Source organism: Balaenoptera musculus, chromosome 10, assembly GCF_009873245.2.
Source record: "Balaenoptera musculus isolate JJ_BM4_2016_0621 chromosome 10, mBalMus1.pri.v3, whole genome shotgun sequence".
Taxonomy (NCBI): Eukaryota; Metazoa; Chordata; class Mammalia; order Artiodactyla; family Balaenopteridae; genus Balaenoptera; species Balaenoptera musculus.
The window spans coordinates 68,391,992-68,412,300 of record NC_045794.1 but is presented as its reverse complement, the minus strand read 5'-3'; the positions used below and the strand labels follow the sequence as shown (position 1 = coordinate 68,412,300).

Below are 20,309 nucleotides of genomic sequence, written 5' to 3'. Positions count from 1 at the left end.
TCTTACATCTGTAAAGGAAGAGCGCCATTGTGAGTCCAGGAATATCTCAGGCAGAACAATATTAGGAAAGAGAACATAAAGTTGATGTAGAAATTGCCTATGGAATTCTCAGTTTGAGGACCACTGATTTAAAACATAAATTTTGGGAATGGGAGAAAGCTGATAAAAGAGGGAATAGAAGAGAAGCAGGAAGGAAAGAAGCAATGGCTTAACTTGGCAATAGGTCAGAGTCCAGCAGAAAGCTGCAAAGGGAGAAATTCATGATCCAGGAGTGACCAAGAACTTTTAACATCATGGTGGTTGGTTCCCAGGATTCTTACCTCCTGGTATTCATATCCTTGTGTAACATCATTTTTTGAGTGAATACTGGACCTAGGGAGTTGCTGCTAACAAATAATACTTCAAAAGCGATTAGATGTCAATTCCAAGATTAGATACAAAAAGACTTTGACTTCAGTCCCTGTCTCTCCCTCTCACACATGTACACCTCACTGTGGGGGGAAACAAACTGCCATGTTGTTAGTAACTCCACACAGAGGTCTTCATGGCAAACAACTGAGGTTTCCCACCAACAGACCTGAGGCCTGCCAACAGCCATGTGCATGAGCTTGGAGGCTCCCCTACTGAAATATCTATAGCCCCAGCCTGTCCCTTACATTGCAAGTATGTGAGAAACTTGGAGTCAAAGGCATATAGCTAAGCTGTGCATAGATTCTTGACCCCTAAAACTGTGAGACAATAAATGTTGTTTGAAGCTGCTAGGTTTTGAGGTAATTTGGTATACAGTGATGGATAACTAATACAGACATGATTATCTAATATGCTATATTTAAGTACTTACTTCAACTATCAAGTAAGAAACAAAAGACTAGTATAGAATTCTTAAGAATCAATATCAGAAATCTTATGATTTTTAACAAAAATACACAGATGTACACATACATATGCAAAATAAAGTGAATTCTGAGAGCTAAAGTCTCTGATAAGGCTTTCTAATTCTCATCTATAAGGCTTTCTAATTCTCAGTTAAAGTCACCTTTCTTCATCTTCAGTTCATTCCCTTCTACATGTCCACTTTCATTTCCTGCAATGCAGACACAGTGCATACGTAGGCACACACACTGGAGAAGCATGCTATATCACTAGTTAGATTTACTGTTGCTGTTGGATATAGGTTAAGTGCTTTATGAAGTACCTGAGATGATTCACATCATAATTCAAATTTAGAAAATATTTGCCATTTTTTGTTGTTTTCTACAACCATCCTGACCCATGAAAACTAATCTAAATAATTCCTGCCACAATTCCACCTATTTTTTAACCTATGAAATGAAATTACATACCTGTCATCAAAGAATTCAGAGGAAAAAAATGACTACATTTAATAAAGCTGATAAGAACGTCCCTTTATAGTATATTTGACTTCTGATTTCTTAGTTTTGATGAAATAATGTTTCCTATCCACAGCAGGAGCTCTCTTTTCATAATGTTCCAGCAAAATGTCAGCACCTCCCATGGAGATGGTTGTCAACTTTACATCCTGAGCAGAGATACTGAAAACGATTGGGTTATTTATTTTAAGGCTTCACAATACTGTGAGGTAACATTCATTCCACATGTCATACCTTACGAATGGTCTTATTTATTCATATAAACTTCTTTATAACACTGTCCTCAGATTCCTTGCTCTAAATCTCATTGCTTTATACCTTTTCTTTTTGACCTTTGAGTAATTCATATGGAATCCATCACACACTCATTCCACACCGCATTTCATACAATAAATAAGATTGTTTTAATCCTAAAGTATATTTTAAGATATATGTTTATTATGAAAGAATTTCTTCTCTTGTGGAAGTGTGTACTATGCACAAACTAAACCACATTACTCACACTTAGTCTGTTCATCCATTTGGAATATGCTTATGTAGAAGAATTTTTCCATCAAATAAGAAAGAGCCACAGATTTTATTCCGAACGAAGGAATGCATTATACATTTAAGTAAATCTGACTCTGTTTAAACAGTCTCAATGCTTTTTAAAATTAAACTTGGCTGATTGTTTGTTTTCCAGGGTGATCATTAAAGGACAAAGCAAAATGTCAGCGCAAAGTGTTATTGGCAAGCTTTGCTAGTTTGCTTCTCTCTGTAAATGAGCAGCCAATGGAACTTCTGTGCTTATGACAGTGTTCCAAGCCATCTTGCTCAATCTAACATCCATTTATCTATTAAAGTCTTATTTATCATCAATTCATCCTCTTCTCTTCATGTCCACTGCAGCTACCTTACTTCAGACTCTAATCATTTTTTTCCTTTCTCTTAAATGTAAATGTTTTATATTTTGAAATAATTTCAAACATATAGAAAAGTAGCCAGAATTCCCATATTACCTTCAACCATAATATCCAATTGTTAACATTTTACCACATTTGCCCCATTGTGCCCCCCTCTATATACATATATACATATATGTATATACACATAGACAATATGTATATATACATGTACATAGATACACACAAATATGTCTAAGTCCTTTCCAGAACCTTTTGAGAGTAAGCTGCAGATGTAATACCACATTATCCTTAAATACTTCAAACATTCCAGTGTGTATTTCTTTAAAACTAGAACACACATCTATATGAACCACCATATAACCCTCCTAATCAGTTATTCAACATTGATAACACTGCCACCTTTTCAGACCCCATTCCAAATTTGCTTACTGTACCACTGTGGTAGACCAAAGATGACCTCAATGACTTTGCTATTTCTCCCATCAAGATGTGTTGTCTAGCTCTTAGATAGCCTCAACCACCAGAGGGAAGACAGCAGAAGCAAGAAAAACTACAATCCTGCAGCCTGTGGACCAAAAACCACAGTTACAGAAAGATAGAGAAGATGAAAAGGCAGAGGGCTATGTACCAGATGAAGGAACAAGAAAAAACCCCAGAAAAACAACTAAATGAAGTGGAGATAGGCAACCTTCCAGAAAAAGAATTCAGAATAATGATAGTGAAGATGATCCAGGACCTCGGAATAAGAATGGAGGCAAAGATTGAGAAGATGCAAGAAATGATTAAAAAAGACCTAGAAGAATTAAAGAACAAACAAACAGAGATGACCAATACAATAACTGAAATGAAGACTACACTAGAAGGAATCAATAGCAGAATAACTGAGGCAGAAGAACGGATAAGTGACCTGGAAGACAGAATGGTGGAATTCACTGCTGCGGAACAGACTAAAGAAAAAAGAATGAAAAGAAATGAAGACAGCCTTAGAGACCTCTGGGACAACATTAAACGCAACAACATTCGCATTATAGGGGTCCCAGAAGGAGAAGAGAGAGAGAAAGGACCAGAGAAAATATTTGAAGAGATTAGAGTCGAAAACGTCCCTAACATGCGAAAGGAAATAGCCACCCAAGTCCAGGAAGCACAGAGAGTCCCATACAGAATAAACCCAAGGAGAAACACACCGAGACACATAGTAATCAAATTGGCAAAAATTAAAGACAAAGAAAAATTATTGAAAGCAGCAAGGGAAAAACGACAAATAACATACAAGGGAACTCCCATAAGGTTAACAGCTGATTTCTCAGCAGAAACTCTGCAAGCCAGAAGGGAGTGGCATGATATACTTAAAGTGATGAAAGGGAAGAACCTACAACCAAGATTACTCTACCCGGCAAGGATCTCATTTAGATTTGATGGAGAAATCAAAAGCTTTACAGACAAGCAAAAGCTAAGAGAATTCAGCACCACCAAACCAGCTCTACAACAAATGCTAAAGGAACTTCTCTAAGTGGGAAACACAAGAGAAGAAAAGGACCTACAAAAACAAACCCAAAACAATTAAGAAAATGGTCATAGGAACATACATATCGATAATTACCTTAAACGTGAATGGATTAAATGCCCCAACCAAAAGACATAGACTGGCTGAATGGATACAAAAACAAGACCCATCTATATGCTGTCTACAAGAGACCCACTTCAGACCTAGGGACACATACAGACTGAAAGTGAGGGGATGGAAAAAGATATTCCATGCAAATGGAAATCAAAAGAAAGCTGGAGTAGCAATTTTCATATCAGACAAAATAGACTTTAGAACAAAGACTATTACAAGAGACAAAGAAGAACACTACATAATGATCAGGGATCAATCCAAGAAGAAGATATAACAATTATAAATATATATGCACCCAACATAGGAGCACCTCAATACATAAGGCAACTGCTAACAGCTATAAAAGAGGAAATCGACAGTAACACAGTAATAGTGGGGGACTTTAACACCTCACTTACACCAATGGACAGATCATCCAAAATGAAAATAAATAAGGAAACAGAAGCTTTAAATGACACAATAGACCAGATAGATTTAATTGATATATATAGGACATTCCATCCAAAAACAGCAGATTACACATTCTTCTCAAGTGTGCACGGAACATTCTCCAGGATAGATCACATCTTGGGTCACAAATCAAGCCTCAGTAAATTTAAGAAAATTGAAATCATATCAAGCATCTTTTCTCACAACAACGCTATGAGATTAGAAATGAATTACAGGGAAAAAAACGTAAAAAAGACAAACACATGGAGGCTAAACAATACGTTACTAAATAACCAAGAGATCACTGAAGAAATCAAAGAGGAAATAAAAAAATACCTAGAGACAAATGACAATGAAAACACGACGACCCAAAAGCTATGGGATGCAGCGAAAGCAGTTCTAAGAGGGAAGTTTATAGCTATACAAGCCTACCTAAAGAAACAAGAAAAATCTCAAGTAAACAATCTAACCTTACACCTAAAGGAACTAGAGAAAGAAGAACAAACAAAACCCAAAGTTAGCAGAAGGAAAGAAATCATAAAGATCAGAGCAGAAATAAATGAAATAGAAACAAAGAAAACAATAGCAAAGATCAATAAAACTAAAAGTTGGTTCTTTGAGAAGATAAACAAAATTGATAAGCCATTAGCCAGACTCATCAAGAAAAAGAGGGAAAGGACTCAAATCAATAAAATCAGAAATGAAAAAGGAGAAGTTACAACAGACACCGCAGAAATACAAAGCATCCTAAGAGACACTTACAAGCAACTTTATGCCAATAAAATGGACAACCTGGAAGAAATGGACAAATTCTTAGAAAGGTATAACCTTCCAAGACTGAACCAGGAAGAAAGAGAAAATATGAACAGACCAATCACAAGTAATGAAATTGAAACTGTGATTAAAAATCTTCCAACAAACAAAAGTCCAGGACCAGATGGCTTCACAGGTGAATTCTATCAAACATTTAGAGAAGAGCTAACACCCATCCTTCTCAAACTCTTCCAAAAAATTGCAGAGGAAGGAACACTCCCAAACTCATTCTATGAGGCCTCCATCACCCTGATACCAAAACCAGACAAAGACACTACAAAAAAAGAAAATTACAGACCAATATCACTGATGAACATAGATGCAAAAATCCTCAACAAAATACTAGCAAACAGAATCCAACAACACATTAAAAGGATCATACACCATGATCAAGTGGGATTTATCCCAGGGATGCAAGGATTCTTCAATATACGCAAATCAATCAATGTGATACACCATATTAACAAATTGAAGAATAAAAACCATATGATCATCTCAATAGATGCAGAAAAAGCTTTTGACAAAATTCAACACCCATTTATGATAACAACTCTCCAGAAAGTGGGCATAGAGGGAACCTACCTCAACATAATAAAGGCCATATATGACAAACCCACAGCAAACATCATTCTCAATGGTGAAAAACTGAAAGCATTTCCTGTAAGATCAGGAATGAGACAAGGATGTCCACTCTCACCACTATTATTCAACATAGTTCTGGAACTCCTAGCCACGGCAATCAGAGAAGAAAAAGAAATAAAAAGAATACAAATTGGAAAAGAAGAAGTAAAACTGTCACTGTTTGCAGATGACATGATACTATACATAGAGAATCCTAAAACAGCCACCAGAAAACTGCTAGAGCTAATTAATGAATATGGTAAAGTTGCAGGATACAAAATTAATGCACAGAAATCTCTTGCATTCCTATACACTAATGATGAAAAATCTGAAAGAGAAATTAAGGAAACACTCCCATTTACCATTGCAACAAAAAGAATAAAATACCTAGGAATAAACCTACCTAGGGAGACAAAAGACCTGTATGCAGAAAACTATAAGACACTGATGAAAGAAATTAAAGATGATACCAACAGATGGAGAGATATACCATGTTCTTGGATTGGAAGAATCAACATTGTGAAAATGAGTATACTACCCAAAGCAATCTACAGATTCAATGCAACCCCTATCAAATTACCAATGGCATTTTTTACGGAGCTAGAACAAACCATCTTAAAATTTGTATGGAGACACAAAAGACCCCAAATAGCCAAAGCAGTCTTGAGGGAAAAAAAACGGAGCTGGAGGAATCAGACTCCCTGACTTCAGACTATACTACAAAGCTACAGTAATCAAGACAATATGGTACTGGCACAGAAACAGAAACACAGGTCAATGGAACAAGATAGAAAGCCCAGAGATTAACCCACGCACCTATGGTCAACTAATCTATGACAAAGGAGGCAAAGATATACAATGGAGAAAAGACAGTCTCTTCAATAAGTGGTGCTGGGAAAACTGGACAGCTACATATAAAAGAATGAAATTAGAATACTCCCTAACACCATACACAAAAATAAACTCAAAATGGATTAGAGACCTAAATATAAGACTGGACACTATAAAACTCTTAGAGGAAAACATAGGAAGAACACTCTTTGACATAAATCACAGCAAGGTCTTTTTTGATCCACCTCCTAGAGTAATGGAAATAAAAACAAAAATAAACAAGTGGGACCTAATGAAACTTCAAAGCTTTTGCACAGCAAAGGAAACCATAAACAAGATGAAAAGACAAGTCTCAGAATGGGAGAAAATATTTGCAAATGAATCAACGGACAAAGGATTAATCTCCAAAGTATATAAACAGCTCATTCAGCTCAATATTAAAGAAACAAACACCCCAATCCAAAAATGGGCAGAAGACCTAAATAGACATTTCTCCAAAGAAGACATACAGAGGGCCACGAAGCACATGAAAAGATGCTCAACATCACTAATTATTAGAGAAATGCAAATCAAAACTACAATGAGGTATCACCTCACTCCTGTTAGAATGGGCATCATCAGAAAATCTACAAACAACAAATGCTGGAGAGGGTGTGGAGAAAAGGGAACCCTCTTGCACTGTTGGTGGGAATGTAAATTGATACAGCCACTATGGAGAACAATATGGAGGTTCCTTAAAAAACTAAAAATAGAATTACCATATGACCCAGCAATCCCACTACTGGGCATATACCCAGAGAAAACCGTAATTCAAAAAGACACATGCACCCCAATGTTCATTGCAGCACTATTTACAATAGCCAGGTCATGGAAGCAACCTAAATGCCCATCAACAGACAAATGGATAAAGAAGTTGTGGTACATATATACAATGGAATATTACTCAGCCATAAAAGGAACGAAATTGAGTCATTTGTTGAGACATGGATGGATCTAGAGACTGTCATACAGAGTGAAGTAAGTCAGAAAGAGAAAAACAAATATCGTATATTAATGCATGTATGTGGAACCTAGAAAAATGGTACAGATGAGCCAGTTTGCAGGGCAGAAGTTGAGACACAGATGTAGTGAATGGACATATGGACACCAAGGGGGGAAAACTGTGGTGGGGTGGGGATGGTGGTGTGCTGAATTGGGCGATTGGGATTGACATGTATACACTGATGTGTATAAAATTGATGCCTAATAAGAACCTGCAGTATAAAACAACAAACAAAACAACTAATACTAAACTTTCATTGGGTTATTTGTATGGAAATATGTTAATATAAATGTTTCAGACATTACATAAAATTTCTAAAAATCTTATATTTGTATGTGTATGGAAATATGTATGGAAATATGTTAATATAAATGTTTCAGACATTACATGAAATTTCTAAAAATCTTATATGTTCTGGTATAATGTTATAAGTAATAACCCTAGTTATTACTTTAAAATGTATATCTCAGAAATAACTAATTTTCTTGTCAACTGCATTATTATGAACTTTCATCAAATCTTTAACCGTGGTCATTTTTAAGTCTTTTGTCATTTACAGACAGTTCTGGGTGTACTCTGATGATTTTGCAAATATGTTCCTATAAAAGGGTTTCATCTTCAAGGAATTCATGGAAAAGACTCTGACAAGTACAGGTTTCTGGTAACTGACTGTACTGCTGAACTGAATGAATAAGCATTTTCAGAACTCTAATGAAAAACTGATGAACTCATAAAAGTGCTAACAAAAGATCAAGATGAAAAAAAAAATTAATTACATGGGACTGAGTGAACTGATGAGGATGAGTATAATTTTTGTGATTTTCTGTCTGAATTAAAAAAAAAAAAATCCCACAAGGACTCAGAGGCAAAGAATATACAAATCAATTTTCACTGCAAAGTAAAGGAGCTGTTACAGTGGAGGATTACTGGACTGAATGTCAATATTATGACATAGTATGAGTGTGTTTCCTGTTTGGTAATTGCAATCATTGTTGCTTTTGTTGTGGTCATCCATGTACAATGCTTGGTGTCAGTCTATTTATCTCTTGTAAAAATAAAATACAGTGTGTGTGTGTGTGAAAAAAAAAATGTAAGACCTTAACGTGAAAATGTTTGATGCTTTATTAAAAGCCGTTACAAAAGTCATTAATAAGTGGAGAGACATATGTTTATGGGCAGGAATTCTCAATGTTCTAGAGCTGTCAAGTGTCCCCAGATTGATCTCTCAATATAATACAATTCCAAAAAAAAAAAGATGTGTTGTCTAATTCCTCTACCCTTGAATCAGTTGACATTAATGATTGCTCATCAGTACTGTGTGTGGTGTCCTGAGCTGCCATATAAAGAAGTCTGATTTCCTGAGACCACTATGCTGGAGCTGCCACGGGTAAGCTGTCCCTCTGAAATCCCCAGCTGAGCCCAGTCTTCCAACCATCCCTGCCAAGTCTTTAGAAGTATGATTGAGGCTGTACTGGGCCCTCCATTTCTGCCCACTTGCCAACGTTCAATACCACATTGCACAGAAGAATTGTTCAGGTAAGCCTGGCCAAATTCCTGACCTAAAAAAAATCATGAGATATAATACAATGGCTTTTGCTTTATATCACTAAGTTACGGGGAACACTTTCCCCCAGAAATAGATAAGACACCTCACAATGTCCCTTTTCTTGCTAGTCTAAGATCCTAGAAATATGCTTATACTTAGATATTGTGTATTATAGACTCCTTCAATCTGGAACAATTCCTGAGTCCTTCTCAGTCTTTCATATTCTTACAGTTTTGAAGAGAACAGGTCTTATAGCCTGTAGGATGGTTTTTAGCCTGGGCCCATCTACAGAGTCTTCATGACCAGACTCAGACCATGCACTGGGAGGGAAACCACAGAAATGATGCTGTGCTCTTTGTGGTACATCACATCAAGAAGCACACAATGTCAACCTGTCCCAAATGGTATCAATGCAGATGACCTGGTCTTAGTGGTGTCTAACATCTTTCTCCACCTTAAATTCACAATTTTCCTGATTGTAATGGATTAGTATTAGTATTGTAATGGATTAGGTGTTCCAAGATTACATTAATACCCTGTTCCTCAAATTCTACCTACCAGCCTTAGCATCCATGGACAATTTCCAACTGAATCAATCTCATCTGATGGCTGTCAAATGGTGATTCTCTATTTCCAACACTTACTTGAACTCTGAGGAATAGCTTTCCATTGCTCTGCCATTTACCTACTTGCTTGCTTAATTAATATATATTAGCATACATTAATAGGTGTTGTTTTATTAAAATAATTAATGACTATCATTGTTTTGATACTCAAGTCCCCTTCTATTCATCTATTGAGAGTGCCTTCAAACTGTTTATTTTATCATTTTGAGACATTTTATTTTTGAGGACTTACTTTTTTTGAATAACATGTTTAAGGCACATCTTGGACCTTCTCTGCCCCAACCTGTCATTAGCCATTTCTCCTTTAAGGGAGGATGATACTTAGAAAGCAAATTCTGGCCACTTGGGACACTCATTGCTCCTGAGACATCATTGTTTCTGAGCCCTCTCAGAACGAGGAAACATTTGTATTGCATCTATATAATTACAACTATATAATATCACATATGTAATACATGTGCATACTAGGAGTTTACCTGATGCCCCATACTATCATCTAACAACCAAGAGTTCTTCCAAGTCTTCCCCATATGCATGATTGTATTATATCTCCTCCAGGATTGAGAAACTTGACTCAGTATATTTATTCATTTGCTCAATTTACTTATTTGTCTGATGTATCCCATCTTCCAACACATAAACCATCTCCTCCCATTGCTACCCCTGCAGCAGCCCCACATGGTCCCATGTCCTCTTTTTCCAGGTCTGCCATCTCATGCATCCATGGAGCTCCTCAACTCTGGACTGATTCTTCATCTAGCTCCACAGTCCTCCCCCCTTGCTCCATGTCTTCGGCTGCGGTACTGACTGTGCCAGGAAGGAAGTAGAAGACAGTAAAAAAGGGGAAATGGGAAGTGAGGAGATGCCCTTGTTCCCTCTTGTGACACTGAATACATTCTTAACAGTTCTCCTTTTCCTGATTCATCCCCTATCTCATCTCTTTCCTATCCTACAAACTGCAGACAGAGTATTCTTAGAAAGAGTACGATGTGTAGTGATGAAAATAGGAAGTTGAAAATAAACATTCCGATTATGTCTTCTTACTCTTTCACTTACTTATTGTTACTATGGACCTTTGACTTATTGGAGTCTCGGTTTCAAATAGGGAAATAATGCTTATTTAGAAGACGCATTGTAAAGTTTCAGATTGAATATGCAGAATGCCAAGAACATAATTGTAGCTGTTCTGGCAGTTATAATTATCGTGAAAAATTTCTAACATGATTCTGAAACTCCTGCTCAAAACACCTTAATGTAAAATACAATAAAAAATTTAAAACCTTTCAATATATCTCATCACCTACAGTATAAAATCTAAACTCTTCTGTGTTATTTTAAGAGATTTTCCATGAGCTGGCCTCAGCTCACATCTCCAGCCTCACATCCCAACTCTCCCCAATGTCACTTACACCTCAGCCAACTTAACAGCCTTGCATTTCCTTGACTTTAGTATGTTGTTCTCTTTCTATGCTTTGCACATACTATTGCCCCAACTGAAACTGTTCTATTCCTAAATATCCAACTATGTTAAACCTTTACTTACACTTCAAGATTCGGAGTTAAGTTCATGTCCTCTGGAAACCTCCCTTAACCATCTCCAAAACAAATAGAGTTAACTCTTCCATTCACTGGGCCGTGACTGTGATTCTTAGGTGCCTTAATTATGTATAACACTTGTCATAACATATGGCAACTAATTATACACACACACACACACACACACACACACACACACACTTGCCTCACTAGACTGTGAGCTCATTGAAGATAAAAAGTACATCTTGTTCATTTTGATATCCCCAAGATATTTTCTGGCCAATAGTTCAGTCTCACCAATAATAAATCTTCAATAAATATTTGCTTAATAAAAAATCCTTATAATAGTTATAATAATCAATAATTATTGATCACATATTAACTACTAATTACTCAGTACTGTGCTAAAGCACTATCAATTTTTCATACAAAAGAAACAACATAAAACCCTGTTATGATCATTCTAGAAGATCTCTATCCTATAAATAAGAGAAATGAGGCTCAGAAGAGTCACTAATTTGTATAAGTTTGCAGCATCTAGTAGAACTGACATCAGAGCCAAAGCTATTGATATATCTATAATGCAGAAAATATGTAATATATACATGAATACCAAGGTAAATATAAAGAAACTTTCATTTTAAAATAGGCTTTATTATACACCTCATTTTTACTTGGACACAATAAATCATTAAAAATAATAAAAGTAAATGTTGAGGGTGTAGCTAAGCTACTCTATAATACTGCTTCCTTGGCTCCATTGTAAGTGACCAAGTAGCCTACAGAGGATTTGAATGGACACTAGCCCTTCCCTGGAGCACATGTCCTAGAAAACAGCCTGAAGAGTCACAAGTAAATGAAAGTTCATAATAAGAATCCTCTAATGGCCCTTGTGATAAACAGTTTCCCTGCCTCCCAAAGCCTTCCCTTGGTGTGCTCCTTAGATAGGACACTCAAGAAGCATATCAAGCCCCTACTCCTTTTGGTTTGAATTGATTAATCTGGACTTAGCCCAAAGCACTCCAGCTATGGACTTTATTAAAGGCATGTGCCCCAGGTCCTGCCATCTCTCTGCCTGCATCCTGCCTTGACCTCTCCATGCGGCCCCTTAAGGCATGCCATGTACCTTCTCCAGGAAGTAATAAACTTCTCTATCTCAATTCCCTTGTGATCTTCTGTTAAACCAAGGCTCACCATCCAAGACCCCAGGGCTCTACTTTAAACATGATAATTTAATAAGGTCACAAAGGTAGACCACATGCAAAGGGAATGTGCTAAACATTTTATATGCAAGAACTCATTTAATGAGTCATAGATGAGAGACCTGATGTTCAGAGAATTTGAATGCCACACAGCCAGTAAATGGCAGGGCTCAAGATTCTCTGTTCTATCTAATTCAAAGTTTATTTTGCTGAACCACCTTGCAATCCTATAACTTTCAAAATATAAAATACAGCCATCCTTTGTATCCCAGAAGACAAAACATAACATAGATTTGAGTGCAAAAAAATTAGACAGGAAATAAATTTTAAAAAGAGGAATTATTGACAGGCTAAGGCAGGGTTTGGCAGACCTTTTCTGAAAAAGGCCAGTTAGTAAATATTTTAGGCTTTGTGAGCCATAATGTCCCTGTCACAACTCTTTAATTCTATGGTTATAGCAAAAAGCAACCAAAGGCAATACATAAATGAATTAGTGTGGCTGTGTTTCAATAAAATTTTATTTATAAAAGTAGGTAGTGGACCATAGTTTGTGGCCCCCTGGACTAAGGAACTGGATATTTTTAATCATAAAAAATATTGAAAGCTATTGAGACTCACATTGTACTTCAACGCCTATACTCCAAAAGAGCAGTAGGAAGTAGTATAGGAATGACATGATAAAAAACAAGGTTTACTTGCAAGTAAACCTCAAGGCAAATGTGAAAACCGTTGGCTTTCCTGAAAATGCCAAAAAGGAAAACTGCCATTGGGTAGTTAATGTGTAAGATATTGTATAAAGATATAAGCTTGATGGAAAGAGTTTCTCAGAAACATGTGGTCACTAGTTTATAATCATTTAGAAGTCAGAAGCAAATATTTTGTTTCTAGGTATATATATCCATGTAGAATTATTTTACTGTGAAACAATCTTTTAGATTGACATTTGTGAAAACTATTCTCATAAATATCATTATAAGTGAGAAAAATTTATCTCAAATGTTAGTGGATATTAAAATCACTTGAAATGTTCATTAAACATGTCGACTCCAGAGCCCCAACCCCAGAGATACTGATTCAGCAAGTCTTGGGTAGAGGACCCCAAGTTATTCTCATGAGGATGATCCAGACCACACACGAGAAATTCTTAACTAAAGCAACAATTCCATATATGGCATGTATTATACTAAACAGCCAGGAGCTTCTGGGAAGCAGAAAGTAGATTCTGCTGGCCACTAGGGATAGTAAACAACCAGGAATAAGACTTGAAAATAACACTGGTTACCTTCTAAGATGGGATATGGTTCTCGAGAGAGAGATTTCTAAAAAGTTTTGTGTTTAGGAATTGGAGATTAAGAAGCTGCTCCCATCCAGACTGATAGTAAACCAGGGACCTGATCATTTAGCAACCATATCTATTGGCCTTCTGGGTTCCCCAATGTGTTTATTTCCTACTGCTTCTGTAAAAAATTACAACAAACTTACTGGCTTAAAATCCAAAACGCTTTATAATCTTGCAGATATAGAGGTTCAAAGTCTGATATGGGTTTCACTGGGCTAGAACTAAGGTCTTGATGGGGCTGCATTCCTTCTGGAGGCATTAAAGACAATCAATTTCCTTGCCTATTTTAGCTGCTGGAGGTCACCTACACTTCTGTGACCCCTTCAGCAATCTTCAGATCCAGCATCACAGCATCTTCACATCTCTGACTCTGACTTTCTCTTCTGAATTCTAAATGGATCTTGTAATTACATTAGGCCTAGACAAATATTCAGGATAATCTACTTTCAAAATCAACTGGTGAGCGAGCTTTACTTCGCCTGTAATTTAATTCCCTATTGCCATGTAGCAACATATTCACAGGTTCTTGGGATTAAGACCCAGACACCATGGAGAGGAGGAAGTACCCATCATTCTTTCTACCATACCCAGAGAGAAGCTTTCTCTCCAACCACAAGAAAATAGAGAGCAGGAAAAAGAAAAGAGATTCTATGAGAACATGAGAGTAGGCTCCTAAAAATGTTAAGGGTATTGAAGGTGCCCTGTAAAGCAGCACCTATACATTTAGAGTGTGAGTTGCAGCCCGGTACAATTCAGCAGTGGAAAACCCAGAAGGAAGGAAGCAACACACCACATGAAGCTGCAAAGGGAAATTATATGGTCACAGAGAATGAAATGAAAGACCTATTGTCTGAGAAAGAGAAATAAAAGGGTGTTATAGACTGAAGGTTTGTATCTCCCCAGTAGTCATGTATTGAAGCCCTAACCCTGTGTGGCTGTATTTAGAGATGGTACCTCTAAGGAAATAATTAAGGTTAAATGAGGTCATAAAGGTGGGGCCCTGATCCAATAGGATTAGTGTCCTTTTGAGAGGAGACAGCAGAGATCTTTCTCTCCATCCCAATGCAAACACACCAAGGAAGGGCCATGTGAGGACACAGAAGGAAGCTGGCCCTCTGCAAGTCAGGAAGAGATCCTTCACCAGAAACCAAAGGTGCCAGAACTTTATCTTGGACTTCTAGCCTCTGAAACTGTGAGCAAATAAGTATCTGGGTTTTTTTTTCACATCACCCAGTCTGTGATATTTTATGACAGCTTGAGTAGACTAATACAGAGGGAAAAGGAACAAAGATAGAGGTAAGGAACTATGAGTCCAAGCAAGAATACAGATTCATGTGGCTATCTTATAGATCTCAAAGTTTGGAAAATACATTCCCACAATTAAGCTACTAAGCCAAACCTTATGCCAGGTCAATAGTCAATTTATTCTTTTTAAAATACATGTTTAGAAATATCCCTTGGGAAACATTTTCTATAATAATATTAAGATTAATACCTTCTCATTCTTGTAATAAAACTCATTTTAAGAAAAAACCAAGTATTTTGGAATATTTATTGTGTTTATCCTTACAGGTTACTAATGTATAAAATATATAAATGTGGATAAATCAATATATTTAGATGCATTCACTTTACAGTTCATTGAAATGCATTTATTCAATAAGATCAAAAATTACTTCAATTTTCAAATTAAAAATTGAAGCCTCACTGAAAAATAAAAAATTCCATTTGTCTTCACAGGTCACTCTTTTTATATTCATGAGTCAATTATTTTCTTTGCTTGAATAAATTTGTTTTCAAAACTAAGTGTTTAATATGCATAACACCTTTCACAATATACGAGGTCAAAGAATCATAGAGCTTTAGAGTCTGAAAATAACAAGATATTGTATTTTCCAAATCATTCTACTTATTACTAAAGAAATAAGCATTCATAAAACAGACAAAAATAGTCTTATAACCCTTATAACCCTCTGGTTTCCCCCTTCCTTATAATTTTGTTTCAGGCTGGAAAGTATACAGCCACGTCAAAAGCACACCAGGATAGCTTGGGTAGGGAATTATTTAGAAAGGGTTTATGGGAAATACGCTAACTGGAACCTTATTTGAACTTGAACAAATACCACCTTTCAGGTATCAATGAATTTAGTAAGCTGAGCCTGAACATGTCAGAACTACACAAAATATGCTGCATAAAAGTTAAGTCCATGAACACTGGCCATTTGTTGGTATTCCTTTTACACAGTGTCTAGCGACTTTTACCAAGAAGTTACAGCCATAGTGAATGGGATATGCTGTGTTCAAGGGAAACACTGATTAAAAAAGTAACATTGACTTCTAATAGTCTACTTAGATATTCAAACACATCTGAAACAATGAAATCATAAAACCTTTACATATTTCTATTTATATGTAAGGAAATGCATTATTATAGAATATCTTACTGCTGAGATATTCTCTGCTTATGGCTGACTTTAAGAAGAGATTCTAAAATGCTAGGTTGTGAGATAAATTTAGCAGTACTTTTCTTATCATTATCTTATTCCTTTTTGGGACTAAGAGCTTTGATTAAGAGTGACACATATTCCTTCAGAATATTCAAGATTTGGACAGAGTAAGATTCAGACCAGTAATTGAGACTGACCATACATATTAGTGCCAAAATTGCAGCCTTTTCACATACAACACTAAACACGAGAGAGGGGAAGAGGGGAGGAAGGGAAAGCTAACAATTGATTTTCTTACTCCCCTTGACAAATAAAAGGAAATCCCTAAATGCAGTTGTTCACCTATTCCTGAAAGTGTTACATTCATAGTGATTGAACTTTGTGGCCTCGTAGTTAGGTTTGACCACCAAGAAAAACTACACTAACCCTTTCTGAAATTTGCTTCTTTCTTTACCACCTAATTTGACAAGTCAAGTCAGTCTAACTAGTTAAACCATCTGTCAATATGGATGCCCCCCAATCTACACTATTAGAGCACTGCCCAACTTGTCTCTCATTCACTTCTCCTCTTGATTCTCATTACATTTTAATGAGGTAAAAGTAGAAAAATAATCATCCACACTTAATACAACCAGCTCATTCTTACCATTCAAAAGAAAAAGGCAATAGAGAAATTTTATAGTGAAAACACTAATGAATAATAGGAATCAACCCTAAGTTGAAAAAAAAGATGCAAAATTGAGACAGAGAAAAGCAGTTTTTATTAAGATCTTAATTTAAACTCAAGAGTAAATTTTAACTAAATATAAATTAGGGTTTTGTTTTTTTTTTAGTGTTCTAATGATATATGAATATTTAAGAATGTAAATAATAAAAATGAGTCATAACCATTAAAATAATATAGTTAGTGTCGTGGTCCAAATGCAGGTTGGAAATGAATTTCCAGACACAAGGCAGAATGTAAAGAAGATAGAATTTCTTAGAGGGAAGGGTCGTTGCCAGAAAAGCGGGCCGACTTCCTAGTAGTCTGGGAGAGTAGAGCCTGAACATGTGCTATTGATCAGTTTTTATAGGCAGAAAACAAAAGAATGGTCCTAGGTGAAATTTTCGTTTACTGACTGGTCAAGGCACATATAGCTTCCTTCTATAGGGTGGGAGTGGGACAGGGCATATGCCTTTCCTTATTTGGGACAGGTCCTGTTGCCCAGGTGGGCGTCTCCCAGGTGGGCTCAGGAATTTCTTAACCATCGCAACATGGTGGGGAGGGCTATTAAGAGTCCAGTAGGGGGTGTAAGGCTGAAACTTTTTCAGGCAGGGTCGTCCTTTGTCCTTGAAGCACCATTGTCCTTGGAGTACCACAGTTAGCAGTTCCCCAACCAGAAGTGATGAGATAAAATAAGAAAGAGAAATCATAGGCGCATATCAAGTAAAACTGTTTCTTGTATTACAGGAAAGTTCAAAGGAAATGTACATAACTTGTAACTCCTGTAATATTAGCCTGAGAAAGTCATGAGGAAGGTTGTGTAAGACATCATGCCTGCTTCACTTATCACCAGCTTGATATCTAGATGTCAGGGTGGTCACACCACATCAACACTAACCCAATCTCCTGAGACAATAAAAAGAATATTAACATAAGCTATTCTCTTAGTCTTCTTCCATTTCAAACTTACTACAGCACCAACTGAGAACTTTGCATACAAAAGCCCAAAATTTTGGCTCTCATTTTCTATTTCAATAGGATGCCACCTCACTGTTGCTTTGTTTACTTAGAATATTTTTTAAAATCACTACCAAACATTATTTATAAAGACACATCAACTACAATAGCAGTCACAGAAGCTCTAACTTGTAAAGGACACAAAGTTTCACTCTACTGGATACAGAGAATATAAAGAAACATTTAAGATGCTAAGTCCTGAAGGACTGCATGAGAAGAACATGGCACAGCTGTGGAGGAAGACGTTTTTGGAGTTTGGGGAAGCTCAGGAAAAACTCCACAGGGGCTACAGGGTAGAGGATTGTGCAGTAGTTTAAAGAAAGATTAGAAGCTGGGTAAATTAAAGAATGAAATTCAAGAGTGAACCTCATGCAGCATGAAGGTGGTGTACAATGATTTAGAAATGTGTCCGGAAGAGAACAAAACCCAGCCTCTCCAGAGAAGAGAATAGAAAGAGAGAATTAGGTAAAAGGCAAAGTAGAGGGAGACAGATTTCATGTTCAGTATTTAGACGTTTGTTTTTAACCCACATTTCCAAACCTTAGTTCCAATATGAACAAGGAAATAATCTAAATTCCTTGGGTGGAGGAAACAATCTGAACAACAACTACAACAAGACCTAAGAGATAGGTAAAAGAGTGGGTTCACTCTGGAAAATTTTATCACCTTCCTAGCTCATAGGTCAATAGCTGGGGAATGTTTCTAAGCATTGGGAGCAATTGCAGGATTTTAAGCATAATGACAATTTAAATGAGGCATTCAAATTCTTAAACATTCATATATGTTATTTCATTTAATCACTCAGGAAAGAGTGGTATAGGCAAAGCAGTGTTGTGGAAAATTCATCTGGGTAAAACTTATAAAATCTATTAGAAGAAGCAGTAGATACACTAGGAGTCTATCACTTAGAACAAAATAATAACAAAAAATAACATTAAGAAGACTGTGGAGGAAGAGATCTGGTACACTTCAGAGAAATAAAGAATTTTAAAGCTACCTTTGGAACCGGAGCACAAGTCAGCCAAATTGAGAATCGTAGTGGACTTAACATCGACTTTTTGAGGACAGGATTAGTATACACCTCCTGCTTAGCTTTCCATTGGTCCTGAAGATGAAAATACAAAGAAATTCCAAACCATTAGGTTCAGAAGCAGGTACCCTGAGGTTTGAAGAAGAGGAGAAAGCAAATGCTACAAGCCAAACAAGGTATATAAACCAACGGTTTGCAAAGCTACTCTATCAGCATCACCTGAGAACTGATAGATATTCAAGTCACTGGGCTCTCTCCCTCATCTACTAAATCACTTACTCCTGCTGTAGAGCCCCTGAGTCTGTAGTTTAACAAGCTGTCCCGGTGATTCTGATGTATGCTCAAGTTTAAGAGCCACTGGTATAGCTAGTGTTATACAAGCAAGGGAAATCATTGATTTCAGTTCAAGATCTGAGAGAGTAGCTTCTTGAGAAAAGAGACCCAGTCAAAAATTCTAATTGGATCATTCCAGAGGGTAATTAGATACTTCAGTTTGCCCATGCCCAAACAATGCAATCTTCTTAGAAATGACCCTCCTGAAAAGGCATAGGAAGAGAAATTTAATACAAAATTCAATGTCAACAGTATTTTATAACACCAAATCAATTTGATTTTTTATTTCCCTCTCTTTGGAATTACCCACTGCCAGCTCCACCTCCTAAACACACAATCTGCTATATTAAAAGAAAGATCATTTATGCCCAGGGAAAGGAAGGTATTTGATAAAGTTTTGTTCTATCATAACATGTAGCAATACTTTACTGCAGATTCATACTGAACTGAAGAATATACTCTATAATATTTCATTTAATAATATCTTTTATTAGAACCAAAAAACCCCAAAGATAGCAAAATGAAAGAAATCATAAAGATCAGATCAGAAATAAATGAAAAAGAAATGAAGGAGACAATAGCAAAGATCAATAAAACTAAAAGCTGGTTCTTTGAGAAGATAAACAAAATTGATAAACCATTAGTGAGACTCATCAAGAAAAAAACGGAGAAGACTCAAATCAATAGAATTTGAAATGAAAAATAAGTAACAAGCAACACTGCAGAAATACAAAGGATCATGAGAGATTACTCCAAGCAACTATATGCCAAAAAAATGGACAACCTGGAAGAAATGAACAAATTCTTAGAAAACCACAACCTTCTTAGACTGAACCAGGAAGAAACAGAAAATATAAACAGACCAATCACAAGCACTGAA

The 20,309-nt window shown here is 36.3% G+C and overlaps 1 protein-coding gene across 4 annotated transcripts in view; it reads right to left on the bottom strand.

Annotated features, from left to right (window-relative positions):
• Positions 1-20,309, bottom strand: part of TMTC2 (transmembrane O-mannosyltransferase targeting cadherins 2) — an 889,490-nt gene that overhangs the window by 199,610 nt on the left and 669,571 nt on the right. Inside the window, exon 12 of one of the 4 annotated variants that reach the window (XM_036865961.1) lies at positions 19,064-19,171. The exons of 2 other annotated variants lie outside the window; for them this stretch is intronic. In XM_036865961.1, coding sequence (XP_036721856.1) covers positions 19,064-19,171 — 108 coding nt within the window. Of the gene's footprint in view, positions 1-18,985; positions 19,172-20,309 lie in introns of those variants that run through there. One more of the 4 variants, XM_036865960.1, reaches the window with a different exon arrangement.